Genomic DNA, 19,877 nt, shown 5'->3' with positions numbered 1-19,877 from the left:
TTTAGAGCACCAATAATGTATTTTTGTAATCCGTCCCGCAGGGTACGCCTTTTTTTTTATATTATGGAATTTACTACAAGTTATTTATTTCTGAGCCGATCGATTTGTAAATTACACACAATAATAGTATTTTTGGTTATTTCCAAAAATACTTTTACTTTTTCTTTTTTTTGACGACAATACCCGTAATTGGATGAAACACGATTATCCAAATATCTCTCCTAACTGTATATCTATTAGATCTCTCTGTATCGAGCAGTATTTACCCGAGTGGCTCGTCTAGGTATGATCAGAGATAAGATCTTATATAAAGTATATATTATTATAGCAGGTTTAGTTCACTGGAAAACACAACAAAAACACAATACACTTTGGAATCTGTATTAACCTACGCTGACAAATGTACTGCCGTAGTAGTTAATTAACAACAACAATAATAACAACCCAGAACTGATCACTTAATTAGTTAATCTCTAGGTGTCTAGTTTACACAATATGCTAATCACTTCACCGTGACACAACACCCACACATGTGATGATTGAGAAACGCTAACACACACACACGTGTGATAATTGAGAAACGCTTCCAGGAAAACTTAATTAATAAAGGAATTACAACTCTATTTCTAACTGGTTAATTTTTAATTAACCCTTACTACTCGTTCAATAACGTGTGATAATTGAGAAACGCTTCCAGGAGAACTTAATTAATAAAGGAACTACAACTCTGTTCCTAACTGGTTAATTTTTAATTAACCCTTACTACTCGTTCAATAACGTGTGATAATTGAGAAACGCTTCCAGGGGAACTTAATTAATAAAGGAATTACAACTCTGTTCCTAACTGGTTAATTTTTAATTAACCCTTACTACTCGTTCAATAACGTGTGATAATTGAGAAACGCTTCCAGGGGAACTTAATTAATAAAGGAATTACAACTCTATTCCTAACTGGTTAATTTTTAATTAACCCTTACTACTCGTTCAATAACGTGTGATAATTGAGAAACGCTTCCAGGGGAACTTAATTAATAAAGGAATTACAACTCTATTTCTAACTGGTTAATTTTTAATTAACCCGTAACTACTCATTCAGTAACCTTGTAACACAGAATTAATACTGGTACCTATCACATTAAAGACAATAACCTACAGTTTACCTAGGTCCTCTAGGATGACTGGTTAAGCTTTTTATAATTATTTAGGACAGTAAGCCTACAGATTACTGCGTCAGATGACCGGCAGCACCGTCTAAATAATATTGGTATAATACAGTATTAAAATATTGAAAGTCACATCAATCACATCAAGGTTATACACAGAGCAGAAATAAAATTATTTACCAGTCCGGACGGACAGCGATCCCCTGGAGCCTTCCTATGTTTCTCCCTGATATCTCTAAAATTCTAGCTATTTATTCAAAACTCTCAGAGACAGCGAATATCGCCTGGGAGTACAAGGCGGTCCCTCACGTATCATCTGATATTTCCACCTCTCCCAGAGTAGGTATCTTTCCTTAGATGACCAGACATTCTGTCGCCAGTCGCCAAAATCACGGTTGTAAGAACCGCACTCGCGGAGGTATTACGTAACTACTGGCCACATGGCCTCCACAGCTGAACTAAGTGCATATTGGAATGCACGGTCGCGCGAAGGTATTACGTAACAAGTTGCCCATCTGGGCTAAGCGCATTTGGAACTGCACACGGTCCTCTAAAACAATTAATATCGCCACAGGCGAAAAGAAATTAAGAGCATGTACCGTCACACTCCCCAACTCTCGAATTAAGACAGATGTGCTCAGATTAAGAACTAATGGGTTATACGACGAGATTCGAGTTGTAAGAGCGCTCAGACTAGCAATTAGACAGTCGTGAGAGCAGAAAGTTGGCTAACTTTGTCTGACCCTAGCATAATGATGTTCATATTAACTAGACTGATATAGCAAACGCCAACTTTACTTACTAAGTACTTGTACCATAATTGTAGTTTGTATTAGACAATGCAGAAATGACATAATAAATGTATCTTTGGTTATAATTAAATAAAAAAATATTTTTTATTTAACGACGCACTCATCACATTTTATTTACGGTTATATGGCGTCGGACATATGGTGAAGGACCACACAGATATTAAGAGAGGAAACCCGCTGTCGCCACTTCATTGGCTACTCTTTTCGATTAGCAGCAAGGGATCTTTTATACGCACCATCCCATAGACAGGATAGCACATACCACGGCCGTTGTTATACCAGTCGTGGTGCACTGGCTGGAGCGAGAAATAGCCCAATGGGCCCACTGACGGGAATAATTAAATAAAGTCAAGTAGATTAGATTGACCGTTATAGTATTTAAATAACCTACCTATCACTCAATAATAAAAGTTGTACTGTTATAACAGTAAAATAAGACATGTAGTTACTGAGGCGGATGTTGGGGGCCCCAGGGGCCCGCCCCCACCCCCCACCCCACCCTCCTACATTTTGTGACAGTTATAATTTTATTATATATTAATTTTCATCCCTCTCCAAACCTCCCCAAAGTTCCCTTGGCATTCCGCCTCATGTCATTAGGGCCCCTTAAATGGATTTTCTGAACCCGCTCATGAGTTCTCTAGTTGTACCATAACAGTTTCCCACCAAAAACATTAATATTTGATTTATATACCTTCAGCTATAAAACAGTGTATAAAAATTATAACAAAATATTTTTTATTAATTTTATTGGAAGGTCTATAGAGAATAGCTATCACTTGACATTTAAGCTTTTTTTCCTTTTTTTTTTTTCTACCCGTCATTACTCTGCAAATGTTCTAAACATAATGCGTAAACGGAAAATGGGTTGCGCGAACGAAACATTGTTCTCGCAATTTTCAGAGGCTGGACATTAGGCCTAGTGTTGTGTGTACATTAGCCAGAGTACTCCGACTGTAAGAGATCTAGACGGACATTTGTAAGGGCTAATAACCGTCCAAATGTTCGTCTAAATCTCTTACAGTCAGGAAGGAAATGTTTTGTTTAAAGACGAACTCAACACATTTTATTTACGGTTACATGGCGTCAGACATGTGGTTAAGGACCACACAAATATTGAGAAAGGAAACCCGCTGTCGCCACTTCCTGTGCTACTCTTTTCGATTAGCAGCAAGGGATCTTTTATATGCACCATCCCACAGACGGGATAGTCAGAGTACTCGGGTTATGTGTACATGTTTTGCGCACTTAATTTTAAATGTCCAAAATATCCACGAAAATGAGATTGAAATTGCATCGGGAATATAATGGGCCATCCATAAAGTACGTTCACCTGAGGAGGGGGATATTACGAGTTCCTTGATAGAGTAGCCTAAATACGCCGGTAATTTATAAAATACGGTAATGCCAGTTAAATGTATTCCAGAAGATGTATTCAAGTTTGTTTAAATCATTTAAATAAGTACGACTAACTTCCGATATTGCTTGAATATTTCAAAATCATTGATGTAAAATATATGCATGCAATTGAAGCTCCTAATTGTATGATGTACATATTAGCGTTTGTAACGATCGACATATGAGGGTACGAAATGTTTACATGTATGGGTGTGTCTGTAAAAATCCAGATTTTGTAGGACGTACTTACTTTATGGATGTCTCCTCCCCTCCCCCTCCCCCACCCCCGATTGAGTTAGTGGTCTAGAAAATACATCAATATTGAGATGACCTACTTTTTTGGATATAACATTAGCAATGTATCTCAATGGTAGAGCACTTACCTGGTGCATACGGTGCGACGGGTAGTGAAGTTCCCCTCCGCCCTCACCCCTCTCCTTCATCTGAAGTCATTGCCCCAAGACTGGTACATCGTAGACTGTGGTATGTAGTTATTCATAGATGATCCAGTACAAGGTGGAAGAAAAAGGTATTTAATTGCTGAGTCCCTCCCTCTAATCTCTGGCAATGCCATGATTGTGGTTGTTTTGTTTTTCCATTTCGTCAGGTCAGGGTTGGTGTTGGCGTAGGATGTAGAGCGCTGTTCTGGTTCACAGATCAGATCAGATATCAGATCAGAGAGTTTCACGTGCAAATTCAGAACAATCTGTCGTAGCGCACGCCTGTCCTGGGCACAGGTGTCAGCCTCAGCCGGCTCACAGGATAATGCACGCAATTAAGGCTCATATAGACTGGATGCGCGCGTGCGTCTTCCGCTTGTGTTTTGGGCATGTACACCATATACGATTATTTCATTGTGGCTGGCCGCCTTTGTTTTGGGCATATACACCATATACGATTATTTCATAGAGACTGGCGGCATGCGTTTTGGACATATACACCATATACGATTATTTCATAGGGACTGGCCGCATGCGTTTTGGACATATACACCATATACGATTATTTCATAGAGACTGGCGGCATGCGTTTTGGACATATACACCATATACGATAATTTCATTGTGGCTGGCCGCATGCGTTTTGGGCATATACACCATATACGATTATTTCATTGTGGCTGGCCGCATGCGTTTTGGACATATACACCATATACGATTATTTCATTGTGACTGGCCGCATGCGTTTTTGGACATATACACCATATACGATTATTTCATTGTGGCTGGCCGCATGCGTTTTGGGCATATACACCATATACGATTATTTCATTGTGGCTGGCCGCATGCGTTTCGTAGAGGTTCCATTAGACCAAATCAATTCCTATTGCCGATAATGTTAACGTTTACTAATAAAACTGATATAAGCAGCATTTCAACACACCCAGGAAGTAGAGCAATAGAAAGTGTGGCACCTCACATCTAATCTAGCTGCAAGAAAATGGGGGGTCACGTATCATTTAAGAGATTTAATTTATGTTTTTAATAGCAACCGTCATTTTTGCTGAAAATTGCAGTTCCATTTTTGGGGGTACCCCGCATTAGTTTCAACCTCTGGTATATACTGCATAACAACTGTATAACAAATAAAAGTGTATTTATTTATTGTCAATGGATAATAATATTTGCACAAATAGTCAATGTCACATATTACTACCAATCACACCCACAGCTGCTTTTACTCCGTAAATATTTCACGGTGCACGTCGAACTTTGACACGGTGCACGTCGAACTTTGACACGGTACTCTCTTCTTTGGTACTATGCAACCTAGACCACGAATCGCATGCATCCAGTCTAGACGCTCTCATTGAAACTATTTGTGTTTCGATTTAATGGGTTTTTTTTTTAGCTGCACCGTATCCAGTCTATATGAGCCTTTAGTAGACTTGTGTTTTTACTCATCCTATATAGATGTCTACACTATTACACAGTTCCTACAGAGTGCATGGTAAAGCTGGTATGCCACTGATTGTTTATGGGGTTTGTTTGTTCTTTTTTAAATTTTGCCAGGGTTGGTGTGGGTGGAAAGATGTAGCACCGAGTTAGAATGCTGGTCAGGTTCATGAGGTAATTCATTCTTATTGGACCCCCCCCCCCCCCCCATCCCATACAACGTCCATTGTGTGCATGGTTGTATGACATTGACTGGGTGTGTGTGTTTTAGTGTGTTGTTTCTCCCCCCCCCCCCCCTCCCCTATTTCACAAGGGTCGGTGTGGGTAGGAAGATGTAGCAATGAGATTGAATACATGTCTGGTTCGTGGGGTAATTCATTCTTATTGGACTTTTGTCCCTTTTCCTCATCCCATACATTCCCCAGTGTGTGCATGGTTGTATGACATTGATTCGGTGTGTTTATTTTGAGTTTTTGTCCTACCCCATTTCACAAGGGATGGTGTGGGTGGGAAGATATAGAACGGAAGGAAAGGAAGAAAATGTTTTATTTAATGATGCACTCAACACATTTAATTTTACGGTTATACAGCTTTTGACATATGATTAAGGACCACACAGATATTGAGAGAGGAAACCCGCTGTCGCCACTTCATGGGTTACTCTTTTCGATTAGCAGCAAGGGATCTTTTATATGCACCATCCCATAGACAGGATAGCACATACCACGGCCGTTGTTATACCAGTCGTGGTGCACTGGCTGGAGCGAGAAATAGCCCAATGGACCCACTGACGGGAATAATTAAATAAAGTCAAGTAGATTAGATTGACCGTTATAGTAATTAAATAACCTACCTATCACTCAATAATAAAAGTTGTACTGTTATAACAGTAAAATAAGACATGTAGTTACTGAGGCGGATGTTGGGGGCCCCAGGGGCCCGCCCCCCCCCCCCCCCCCCCCCACCCCACCCTCCTACATTTTGTGACAGTTATAATTTTATTATATATTAATTTTCATCCCTCTCCAAACCTCCCCAAAGTTCCCTTGGCATTCCGCCTCATGTCATTAGGGCCCCTTAAATGGATTTTCTGAACCCGCTCATGAGTTCTCTAGTTGTACCATAACAGTTTCCCACCAAAAACATTAATATTTGATTTATATACCTTCAGCTATAAAACAGTGTATAAAAATTATAACAAAATATTTTTTATTAATTTTATTGGAAGGTCTATAGAGAATAGCTATCACTTGACATTTAAGCTTTTTTTCCTTTTTTTTTTTTTTTACCCGTCATTACTCTGCAAATGTTCTAAACTTAATGCGTAAACGGAAAATGGGTTGCGCGAACGAAACATTGTTCTCGCAATTTTCAGAGGCTGGACATTAGGCCTAGTGTTGTGTGTACATTAGCCAGAGTACTCCGACTGTAAGAGATCTAGACGGACATTTGTAAGGGCTAATAACCGTCCAAATGTTCGTCTAAATCTCTTACAGTCAGGAAGGAAATGTTTTGTTTAATGACGCACTCAACACATTTTATTTACGGTTACATGGCGTCAGACATGTGGTTAAGGACCACACAAATATTGAGAAAGGAAACCCGCTGTCGCCACTTCCTGTGCTACTCTTTTCGATTAGCAGCAAGGGATCTTTTATATGCACCATCCCACAGACGGGATAGTCAGAGTACTCGGGTTATGTGTACATGTTTTGCGCACTTAATTTTAAATGTCCAAAATATCCACGAAAATGAGATTGAAATTGCATCGGGAATATAATGGGCCATCCATAAAGTACGTTCACCTGAGGAGGGGGATATTACGAGTTCCTTGATAGAGTAGCCTAAATACGCCGGTAATTTATAAAATACGGTAATGCCAGTTAAATGTATTCCAGAAGATGTATTCAAGTTTGTTTAAATCATTTAAATAAGTACGACTAACTTCCGATATTGCTTGAATATTTCAAAATCATTGATGTAAAATATATGCATGCAATTGAAGCTCCTAATTGTATGATGTACATATTAGCGTTTGTAACGATCGACATTTGAGGGTACGAAATGTGTACATGTATGGGTGTGTCTGTAAAAATCCAGATTTTGTAGGACGTACTTACTTTATGGATGTCTCCTCCCCTCCCCCTCCCCCTCCCCCACCCCCGATTGAGTTAGTGGTCTACAAAATACATCAATATTGAGATGACCTACTTTTTTGGATATAACATTAGCAATGTATCTCAATGGTAGAACACTTACCTGGTGCATACGGTGCGACGGGTAGTGAAGTTCCCCTCCGCCCTCACCCCTCTCCTTCATCTGAAGTCATTGTGCCAAGACTGGTACATCGTAGACTGTGGTATGTAGTTATTCATAGATGATCCAGTACAAGGTGGAAGAAAAAGGTATTTAATTGCTGAGTCCCTCCCTCTAATCTCTGGCAATGCCATGATTGTGGTTGTTTTGTTTTTCCATTTCGTCAGGTCAGGGTTGGTGTTGGCGTAGGATGTAGAGCGCTGTTCTGGTTCACAGATCAGATCAGATATCAGATCAGAGAGTTTCACGTGCAAATTCAGAACAATCTGTCGTAGCGCACGCCTGTCCTGGGCACAGGTGTCAGCCTCAGCCGGCTCACAGGATAATGCACGCAATTAAGGCTCATATAGACTGGATGCGCACGTGCGTCTTCCGCTTGTGTTTTGGGCATGTACACCATATACGATTATTTCATTGTGGCTGGCCGCCTTTGTTTTGGGCATATACACCATATACGATTACTTCATAGGGACTGACCGCATGCGTTTTGGACATATACACCATATACGATTATTTCACAGGGACTGGCCGCATGCGTTTTGGACATATACACCATATACGATTATTTCATAGAGACTGGCCGCATGCGTTTTGGACATATACACCATATACGATAATTTTATTGTGGCTGGCCGCATGCGTTTTGGGCATATACACCATATACGATTATTTCATTGTGACTGGCCGCATGCGTTTTGGACATATACACCATATACGATTATTTCATTGTGACTGGCCGCATGCGTTTTGGACATATACACCATATACGATAATTTCATTGTGGCTGGCCGCATGCGTTTTGGGCATATACACCATATACGATTATTTCATTGTGGCTGGCCGCATGCGTTTCGTAGAGGTTCCATTAGACCAAATCAATTCCTATTGCCGATAATGTTAACGTTTACTAATAAAACTGATATAAGCAGCATTTCAACACACCCAGGAAGTACAGCAATAGAAAGTGTGGCACCTCACATCTAATCTAGCTGCAAGAAAATGGGGGGTCACGTATCATTTAAGAGATTTAATTTATGTTTTTAATAGCAACCGTCATTTTTGCTGAAAATTGCAGTTCCATTTTTGGGGGTACCCCGCATTAGTTTCAACCTCTGGTATATACTGCATAACAACTGTATAACAAATAAAAGTGTATTTATTTATTGTCAATGGATAATAATATTTGCACAAATAGTCAATGTCACATATTACTACCAATCACACCCACAGCTGCTTTTACTCCGTAAATATTTCACGGTGCACGTCGAACTTTGACACGGTGCACGTCGAACTTTGACACGGTACTCTCTTCTTTGGTACTATGCAACCTAGACCACGAATCGCATGCATCCAGTCTAGACGCTCTCATTGAAACTATTTGTGTTTCGATTTAATGGGTTTTTTTTTTAGCTGCACCGTATCCAGTCTATATGAGCCTTTAGTAGACTTGTGTTTTTACTCATCCTATATAGATGTCTACACTATTACACAGTTCCTACAGAGTGCATGGTAAAGCTGATTGTTTATGGGGTTTGTTTGTTCTTTTTTAAATTTTGCCAGGGTTGGTGTGGGTGGAAAGATGTAGCACCGAGTTAGAATGCTGGTCAGGTTCATGAGGTAATTCATTCTTATTGGACCCCCCCCCCCCCCCCCCCATCCCATACAACGTCCATTGTGTGCATGGTTGTATGACATTGACTGGGTGTGTGTGTTTTAGTGTGTTGTTTCTCCCCCCCCCCCCTCCCCTATTTCACAAGGGTCGGTGTGGGTGGGAAGATGTAGCAATGAGATTGAATACATGTCTGGTTCGTGGGGTAATTCATTCTTATTGGACTTTTGTCCCTTTTCCTCATCCCATACATTCCCCAGTGTGTGCATGGTTGTATGACATTGATTCGGTGTGTTTATTTAGAGTTTTTGTCCTACCCCATTTCACAAGGGATGGTGTGGGTGGGAAGATATAGAACGGAAGGAAAAGAAGAAAATGTTTTATTTAATGATGCACTCAACACATTTTATTTTACGGTTATATGGCTTTTGACATATGATTAAGGACCACACAGATATTGAGAGAGGAAACCCGCTGTCGCCACTTCATGGGTTACTCTTTCCAATTAGCAGCAAGGGATCTTTTATATGCACCATCCCACAGACAGGATAGCACATACCGCGGCCTTTGATATACCAGTCGTGGTGCACTGGCTAGAATGAGAAATAGCCCAATGGGGCCCACCAACGGGGATCGATCCCAACTTGACCGCACATCAAGCGAGCGCTTTACCACTGGGCTACGTCCCACCCGACATAGAACGGAGTTACAGAGTTGGTCAGGTCTACAGGGTTATTCATTCTTAGTGGACTTGTGTTTTCCCCATCCCATGCAGTACCCAATGCGTGCATGGTAAAGGCTATGGTATGTACTGCCCTAATATATCTGAGAATTTACAATTTGCAAAATCTATTTATGGGTTAAGTAAAAAGAAAGTCACACAACCCATCAGTGGATAAGAATACAGAATTCTATTTCTTGCATGTGTGTGAAAAACACATTTAATCATCTTTTTAACTAAACGCTATTTATGGCACACTTTCAGATAACTTATGTATCCTGGAGAAATCAGTTTCCAGTTAACCTTATGTCACAGAGCAATACATTTCAATAGTGCTCTTTTCACTGGATTGTATGGCTGTGACGTTCAGATGGTCACCTACAAGCAGCCAATGAATGGTATGTCTTTAAATCAATAATAAATATGTGTTATTGTGAGGTATAAATAATGTATGGTGTTTGTAAGGATAATAAAAAAAGAAAAAGAAGAATTCTTGATACAATAGTGATCAAAATGCTGATATTTAAAGTAAAAATAACTTGGCTGAAATTGTAATCTCCATCACAACTGACTGCAGCAGTTTAAGGGCAATGGCATTAAAGAACAAAAGGTAACTTTATTCGGTTGTAAAATATTTTATTAACAAATATTGGTTAAAATATTGTCACATATTTACTTGATTATCATTATTATTTTAACACACTGTATAAGCAGAATCACAGAATGTTTAAAAAATATATTTATAAACTTCTAACTTGTTCGCAAACAAACCTTACAGCATACAACAGCAATGTGACTCGGTTACATGGTTTTCTTCAGACAGTAACACCAAGATAACATAAATAAATTTACACTGTGGCAAAGCTTGGTGGTTTGTTTCTTCTTGTTGTTGATGTTGCTTTTGTTTTTTGTTGGCTGTTTTCTTAATCAAACAAGTTCAGTGCATGTTTGAACTATTGAACTAAATCTACATTTTCTTTTCAATAAAGTTAAGCAAAAGATTCAAAAATTCATAGGTGAATGATGAAATAGAATAACTAGTTAATGACATACGATATCAGTTTTATCCTGATATAAGAAATGTTTTATTTAACGACGCACTCAACACATTTTTGAGAGGAAACCCGCTGTCGCCACTTCATGGACTACTCTTTCCAATTAGCAGCAAGGGATCTTTTATTTGCGCTTCCCACAGGCAGGATATCACAAACCATGGCCTTTGTTGAACCAGTTATGGATCAATGGTCGGTGCAAGTGGTTTACACCTACCCACTGAGCCTTACGAAGCACTCACTCAGGGTTTGGAGTCAGTATCTGGATTAAAACTCCCATGCCTAGACTGGGTTCCGAACCCAGTACCTACCAGCCTGTAGACCGATGGCCTAACCATGCCACCACCACCGAGGCCGATATCCCATGTCATTAACTAGTTATTATCTTTATCCTGCAGACCATAAAAAATAAACGGAAGAGCTGCTATTTCTGTTATGTCAGCTACATTGTATGATGACCTAGAGGTCAAATGAGTGATTCTGTAATGTAGCAATACGTGTGACATCATATGAGTGATGTCAGAAGTTATAATCTGCTAGCATACATTTATGACTTTGCTTCAATCAGTCATCATAATCAGCTGATAGAAGCAAGATAAAATATAATTATTGCACAACTGGGGTGGTACATTAATTTTCTGATCAAACAGGTTATGAAGCTTTCTTAAATTTAAAACACTTTTGCCCAATGTTCATTAAAATATTTGCCTGAAGGTCTATATTTTTTAACATCTTGCTCAATATTCTTAGGCAAAAATTACCGTACATGATTGAGATTTTTGTCTGATTAAACTAATTTAATATTAATTTATTTTTGTTCTTTTATCCAATTAATGTTCAAGCATGCAGTCCTAGGCACACACCTCAAAATGGCAGTAGATCTAAAAATAACACACAACTTTTGGATTAACTTTTTAGGCAATTCATTTTGGCCAATTGATCATAAATAAATTAACCAAATTCAATTTTCAGCATTTGGCAATTTGGATAACAAGTTTAAATCTTAGTTTAGGAACTTGGAACTCAAAAATCCATATGACATCAGTGGCCCATTTCACAAAAGAGACTAGCAGTCATATCAGTCATATGTTTACATGTGTTTAACATGTATTTCAGGCAGAAAATTACACCATTGGTACATGTATGATGCATTTTAAGGGCAAAAGAAAATGAAATGTGCATACTTTGTTCAGGGTTCTTACTGAACTTTCTTCATTGGGGGTCATTTGAGCTTTCTTGTGAAATTTGGGGAGTCCCATAATAGGATTTTAAGTTAAAACTAAAAAAATAAAGAGTCCTGTCCAAGTTCCATGCTTCAAAAAAGACACTTTTCGAGGGTCAGTGAGATCCCTGCTTTGTTAGTTGTACTGTTAGTAGTATTAAGAATAGTGGTTTAGTTGTAGATTTACGTTTACATGCAAAACTACTCTTACAATATTTTTTTATTAAATTGAGCCCTGAATTTCGTTTCCACCAAAAGCACTAATAATAATACATACTGAAACTGCAAATGTAATGTTTTACTGAAATTACAGGCCCATTGGAGCTGGAGGAGGGGGGGGGGGGGGGGGGGGGGGGCTCAGCCCCCCCACTTTTTTCGTCAGTTTTTATTTCGAGACTTTAAAATGTCTTATAATGCTAATACGGAAACCTGAGGATTGAACAACCATAAAAATGAGGGCCCCCTCCCCCCACTTTGAAAATCTGTCCTACCGAATTAAACACCAATTTTATTCAAACAAGGAGGAAAAGAATGCAATATGGTAATAACATGAATAAATATGTTCCTATTTGAAGAGTGCGAAAAAACAAAAATTATTAAGACACAAGCTCTCATACATTTAGGTTTTTTGTAAACACTTCAAGAGGATGGCACCAAATCACACCAGCATTGTGGGGTGCCAGTTTAACTTGGTTTGTTGGAGTTGAAGGCGTTGTGGGGTGCCAGTTTAACTTGGTTTGTTGGAGCTCAAGGCATTGAAGGGTGCCAGTTTAACTTGGTTTGTTGGAGCTGAAGGCGTTGTGGGGTGCCAGTTTAACTTGGTTTGTTGGAGTTGAAGAACACCAAGTTTAAAATCTGACATATATATATATATATATATATAGAATATACATTTTCACACAATTCATTAAAGCACAAGTTTTGTTAATCTGCCAATCTGACATAAAAGAATATACAATTTTACACAAACGCCATAAAAATACTGAAGAATTTTACGGAATATCATTAAAGCACAAGTTAATTAATATTCCAATCTGACATATAGAATATACAATTTTACACAAACAACATAAAAATACTGAATAATTATAAGGAATGTCATTAAAGCACAAGTTAATTGATTTTCCAATCTGTCATATAGAATATAAAATTTTACACAAACGACATAAAAATACTGACTCATTTTACGGAATGTCATTGAAGCACAAGTTTATTAATCTTCCAATCTGACATATAGAATATACAATTTTACACAAACGACATAAAAATACTGACTCATTTTACGGAATGTCATTGAAGCACAAGTTTATTAATCTTCCAATCTGACATATAGAATATACAATTTTACACAAACGACATAAAAATACTGACTCCTTTTACGGAATGTCATTGAAGCACAAGTTTATTAATTGTCTGATTAATTAATCTTCAGACATGCCAGAGATGCTGGCAGACGTCAAGTGTGAGGATTCTCTCGTCAAAACTTTACTCGATCCTTCGATTCCGGAATCTGAAACTTCCTTTGGGTGAGGAGACGTCCGGCCAGAGGAGCCAGGAGGGCTGGAAGGAGGCTCTGAAATATATATAGAGGATTCGTCATGAGTATTTTTTAATGTGGAAAATATCAACCGAGTCCATGTTAATCGGTATTTGTCGAGGCTCTACTGAGACAAATACCGATTGACTAGACTAGGTTAGTATTTTACATATTAAAAAACACAAGTAGCGAATTCTATTTATCCTATAACACTTATAAAATAACATTTTAATTATTTTTTTAGTAAATCACAGTACTAAAGTCGCCGCCATCTTTAATATGATGTCATCACGATTAGCACAGATTAGTTTGACGTCACGCATTTTAAACAAATCTTTGAAAACGTTACGCTCAGGTACACAGGTCTTGTTGGCTTGTAAGCAAATGACCCATCCACAGCAACACATTACCTAGAGACCTTGCAAATTTGCATACCATTATTAACTGGGTTCATAAAGTAAATTATCACATGGGTTTATGACATGGATATCATGGGTAAGTTATAGGATAAAGGAGTTTATTACACTCGTTTGTGTGTTCTACTGGTGTTATGAAACGAGTGTCAGGATGTTTGTATTTCCTGAGTGAGAGCGAGGGTAATACATGAATCCTGACATGAGTTTCATAAAATCAGTAGGACTCACACGCGAGTGTAATAATTTCTTTATTATCCATATTATTATTATTGTTGTCTTTATGAATAACACAACCCAACTCAAAATATTTCAGCTACAACTAGAAGGAGACGACGAAATGACATCATATTTCAAATGCACAGTCTGAGCTAGGACTGGAGAAGCAATGTCATGGTATGACGTTGCTTCACAAAATTACGTCATTACACTTGTTATTACACTTGTGCTTCATATGATTATTATTAACTTGGTTATGTTGAACCATATGAATAATAAAGGAAATTATTATACTCGTTTGTGTGTTCTACTGGTTTTACGAAACAAGTGTCAGGGATTTTTGTATTTCCTGAGTGAGAACGAGGGTAATACATGAATCCTGACACAAGTTTCGTAAAATCAGCATGACTCACACACAAGCGCAATAGTATTTTTCATTATTCATATTATTATATTTATTTGCTAAAACAAATAACAATCATAATATGGACACTATAGGTGGAAGTGGAGGGGTTTATGTTACATATTAGGAGGGAATCGTACCGGTCTGTACTGGCACTATAGGTGGAAGTGGAGGGAATCGTACCTGTCTGTGGATGTGGAGGGAATCGTACCTGTCTGTACTGGCACTATAGGTGGAAGTGGAGGGAATCGTACCTGTCTGTACTGGCACTATAGGTGGAAGTGGAGGGGTTCTTGCATAACGTAACGTTACAGGAACATTTCGATCTTTCTCTGATACTTCAACTGGCTCACGAACAGAATGGTGCTGTGGTGTCGAGGGTGGGACAACTCTAGGACCTGTGTGTACCGGCACTATAGGCGGAAGTGGAGGGAATCATACCTGTCTGTACTGGCACTATAGGTGAAAGTGGAGGGAATCATACCTGTGTGTACTGGCACTATAGGTGGAAGTGGAGGGGTTCTTGCATAACGTAATGTTACAGGAACATTTCGATCTTTCTCTGATACTTCAACTGGCTCACGAACAGAATGGTGCTGTGGTGTCGAGGGTGGGATAACTCTAGGACCTGTGGAAAGAAAACAAGAAATGAAGTGTACACACTAATCAAGGGGAAAAAATAAATGTTTTACTAGTATTTAACGACGCACTCAACACATTTTATTTACAGTTATATGGAGTCAGACGTATCGTTAAGGACCACACATATTTTGAGAGGAAACCCGCTGTCGCCACTACATGGGCTACTCTTTCCGATCAGCAGCAAAGGATCTTTTATTTGCGCTTCCCACAGGCAGGATAGCACAAACCATGGCCTTTGTTGAACCAGTTATGGATCACTGGTCGGTGCAAGTGGTTTACACCTACCCATTGAGCCTTGCGGAGCACTCACTCAGCGTTTGGAGCCGGTATCTGGATTAAAAATCCCATGCCTCGACTGGGATCTGAACCCAGTACCTACTAGCCTGTAGACCGATGGCCTACAATGACGCCACCGAGGCCAGTCACTAATCAAAGGGGAATAACTTTAACAAAATTGCGAGTAGTTAAGAAAGCAGCAACATAATTGAAATGAATTAACCCTACGAACTACATGAATTCTGATTACATGATAATGTTAAAGTGTAAATGTATCTCATCTCATGAAGAAGAAAATGTGTAAAGTTTTAAATGTTTCTGATTTCATGATGATGTAAAAGTGTAAATATTTCTGATTTCATCAGGTCAGGTCAGGTCAGGTCAGTGTTTAACGTGCACATTAATAGCAAGCTGTTGTAGCGCACGCCTGTTATGGGAGCAGGTGCCGACCTCAGCCGGTTCCTCTGTCTAGGACAGGAAAGGGGTGGGTTGGGTTGGAGGGGGGACCACCTGCACCAGCACCAGCAGTCCGACTGGGGCCGGTAACAGACGGAGGGTGTTTTATGTTGCTATGGAATTTGGAATGTCCTGCAAGATTAAGCCAAAGAGAATTGGTGTGCATTTTTGTGAAGGAAATTAGGCGCAATTTTGAAAGGTCCGTCAAAAAGTAAAAGGGGAGCTACGTATAGTTTTGGAAGATTAGTGTGCCGAGAGTAGCTCGTTAACGGGACCTAGTAGGTGTTGAAATGTCTCCCTAGGTTGCCCATAAAAGGGCCCTTAAAAGGGCCTGATCTTTTCAGATCCTGATTTCACGAAGACGTAAAAGTGTGAGTACCGGTTTCAAATTGAGTTTTGGCTGAAGCCGCTGGCTGAGCTGCTGGCTGGACCACGGGTCTGCTCACAGTGACGTAAGAACGTAAGTTGCTCTGCGACGCATTCACCAGGCAGTCAGAGGTCATCGGCTGTTGCAGGGTCGTGCTGGAATAAAATAAACATGTTAATAATACAATACAACACAATCTTTATTTCTCAATATAGAAGGGGCGGGATGTGTTTCAGTAGTAAAGCACTCGCTTGATGCGCAGTCGGTTTGGGATCGATTCACGTTGGTGGGGCCCCATTGGGCTATTTCTAATTCCAGCCAGTGCATCATGACTGGTACATCAAAGGCCGTGGTATGTGCTATCCTGTCTGTGGGATGGTGCATATAAAAGATCCCTTGCTACTAATGAAAAAGTGTTGCAGGTTTTCTCTCTAAGACTATATATGTCAAAATAACCAAATGTTTGACATCCAATAGCAGATGTTAAATAAACCAATGTGCTCTAGTGGTGTCGGTAAATAAAACAAACTGGGGGAGGGGGATTTGCATTTTCTCATAGACAGAAGAGAACAAACCAAGACCATTCGTATTCCAGTTATGGAGCACTGGTTGGAATGGGGAAAAAAAACTACAAATGGTTCTGCCGAGAAGGTTTGATCTTACGATCCAAGCATCACAGGTGAGCACTCTATCAACTAGGGCTAAATCCCAATAACTTAGCCACCAAGACAGAGTTTACGATATACAGTGAAAACCCTCTAAACCGCACACTCACGGGACAAAGTAAAAGGTCCAATTTTAAAATGTGTCCAGTTTAAAGAGGTTCTGTTGTATACTGACATTTTATTTACGGTTATATGGCGTCAGACATATGGTTAAGGACCACACAGATTTTGAGAGGAAACCCGCTGTCGCCACTTCATAGGCTACTCTTTCCGATTAGCAGCAAGGGATCTTTTATTTGCGCTTCCCACAGGCAGAATAGTACAAACCATGGCCTTTGTTGAACGAGTTATGGATCACTGGTCGGTGCAAGTGGTTTACACCTACCCATTGAGCCTTGCAGAGCACTCACTCAGGGTTTGGAGTCGGTATCTGGATTAAAAATCCCATGCCTCGACTGGGATCCGAACCCAGTACCTACCAGCCTGTTGACCGATGGCCTAACCACGACGCCCCCGAGGCCAGTGATATTTAAAAAGGAACTGAAAAATGTCCGGTTTTGAGGGAATTCCGGTTTAAAGAGGTTTCGGTTTTGAAGGATTTCACTGTATTTATATAAGCTGTAGGGACGGGACGTACATGTAGCCCAGTGGTAGAGCGCTAGCTTGTTGCCCCACTGGTCTAGGATCAATCCCCATCAGGGGAACCAGTGCACCGCAACTAATATATCAAAGGTTGTGGTATGTGTTATCCTGACTATGCATATTAAAGATCCCTTGCTACTAATGGAAAAATGTAGCATGTTTCCTCTCTAAGACTATATGTCGGAATTACCAAATGTTTGACATCCTATAGCCAATGATTAATAAATCAATGTGCTCTAGTGGTGTTGTTAAACAAAACAAACTTTAACTTTTTTAACAAGCTGAGTATATAATAATGCATTTCAATAAGGCGACTTTTGAAAATTTAATTTAAAAACTCCAGTCACCTGACATTATTCTGACTAATGAGCATCCTGTTTATATCAAGCTCCAGAATCCGAGGCGTATTGTAGCCTCCTGGTCCGGTGTCCGTCAATCCGGTTGTCTGGGAAGCTGAAAACTATAAGAGAAAAAAGAAATAACTGACAATAGATTCCTTATAATTAAATTTGAAACATACTTATTAATAAAAACACCAAAAAAAGGTAATATTTTACTTTGCTCTTTTTTTCTTGTTTTGATTCTTGAACAATAATGAATGAATGAATGAATATTTAACGACACCCTAGCACGAAAAATACATTGGCTATTGGGTGTCAAACTATGGTAAATGCAAAAACAATGTGAAGATCAACATCAATATAACAGTTAAATTAAAACACAGTGTAAAGAACTGTGCAAAAATAAAATTATCACAGATATATAAAATTAAAATTTAGAGTAAAAATCAGTTATCATGTAAAAATTGTAAAACAAATTCTGGACGGAATCGAAAAGATTCCATCACATTACGTTGGCCAAATATATCTTTTCGAGTTTCTGTAAGATGCTTACACTCCACCAAAATGTGGCGCACCGTCAGAGTACACTGACAATGCACACACTGAGGTGGAGGATCTTTCTTTAAGATAAATGAATTTGTCAAGTATGTATGATCGATGCGAGCACGACACAAAACCATTTCATCCTTCCTGCACTGTCTATAGGAGGACTGCCACTCTCCCAAGACTGGCTCGATAGCATGAAGCTTGTTCGCAATCGCACCGTTCCAATCATATTGCCAAAATATTCTAAACACAAAATGATCTGCAGCAAGATGATATCTATCTGAACAATAAGTAAGGCTCGATAATACAAAAGACCAATATAAAGGTATGACGTTCCCTGATGATGTTATATTTACATGTACATCAATCTTGAAATTAACAAACTCGTATTACATTGCTCTGGCTGGACCAATGGGATGGCTTTAAATTGTAATGAATATAATGGCAATTTAATTACTGTAAAATACTTTATTTTTACTTTACTTTCACATTTTTCGTGTTTGAAAAACAATTTGTGAAAATAAATTTCACGCGAAATTAAAGGCTGACGAAAATTGGACATCGTTCAATCAGATCTGAGACCTCGTTAGTTTTCGCTGCACTGGACTACAGTAGTAACAATGCAATACTTAAAACTTTATATCAAAGTAAAGAAAAATATACTACACGATAATAAACAATACGAAGTTTTGTATGGTTTTGTTTCATAAGTGCTGACAATGAAAACAACAGAGATGTTTAAAAAACGGAAGTAAGCATCACAGTTTGTTAAAATGTGGACGTCAAAACAAATCCTGTAGTGATAATATAGTCGTAGTTCATATTGGGCTTTTACACTAAAGGTTTTAGTTGCCTATTGGTCAATCATAAATCGTACTGAACGAGTATTTTGAAAGTAATAAATAATGTTTAAATCAAACTTGTGCTAGCACTGCGCCTTCAAATTCTGTTTTGTTTTTGGGTTTGGTTTTTATAACAAGTTTGAGGATTATGAAAAAGAGCACGGAGTAGCCTAAGCACCTTATGTAAGCTTTCTGTATTTTGTAAAATATAAACCTTAAAATTATTAACATCAGAACCGGTACTTTTTTTTTATTGGGGGAGGGATAGGAATTTGTGAAAATAAATGCTCGCGAACTTACTCATTTTCATTAAATCGCGAAAATTTGATCCCGCGAAAAT

General features: G+C 38.9%; 1 protein-coding gene across 3 annotated transcripts in view; it reads right to left on the bottom strand.

Annotated features, from left to right (window-relative positions):
- Nucleotides 1-11,245: 11,245 nt before the first annotated feature.
- The window catches only part of LOC121373345 (putative protein tag-278), a 115,535-nt gene continuing 106,903 nt past the window's right edge, over nucleotides 11,246-19,877 (bottom strand). For all 3 annotated transcript variants that reach the window (XM_041499923.1, XM_041499925.1, XM_041499924.1), the window contains 4 exons: nucleotides 18,156-18,268; nucleotides 16,514-16,656; nucleotides 15,245-15,388; nucleotides 11,246-13,761 (listed from right to left, as the gene is read on the bottom strand). In XM_041499923.1, coding sequence (XP_041355857.1) covers nucleotides 13,610-13,761; nucleotides 15,245-15,388; nucleotides 16,514-16,656; nucleotides 18,156-18,268 — 552 coding nt within the window. In that variant the 3' untranslated portion in view covers nucleotides 11,246-13,609. The remainder of the gene's footprint in view (nucleotides 13,762-15,244; nucleotides 15,389-16,513; nucleotides 16,657-18,155; nucleotides 18,269-19,877) is intronic.

Source organism: Gigantopelta aegis, chromosome 5 (genome assembly GCF_016097555.1).
Source record: "Gigantopelta aegis isolate Gae_Host chromosome 5, Gae_host_genome, whole genome shotgun sequence".
Classification (NCBI taxonomy): domain Eukaryota; kingdom Metazoa; phylum Mollusca; class Gastropoda; order Neomphalida; family Peltospiridae; genus Gigantopelta; species Gigantopelta aegis.
Note: the sequence above shows the minus strand (reverse complement) of the source record. Positions and strands in the feature narration are given on the sequence as shown.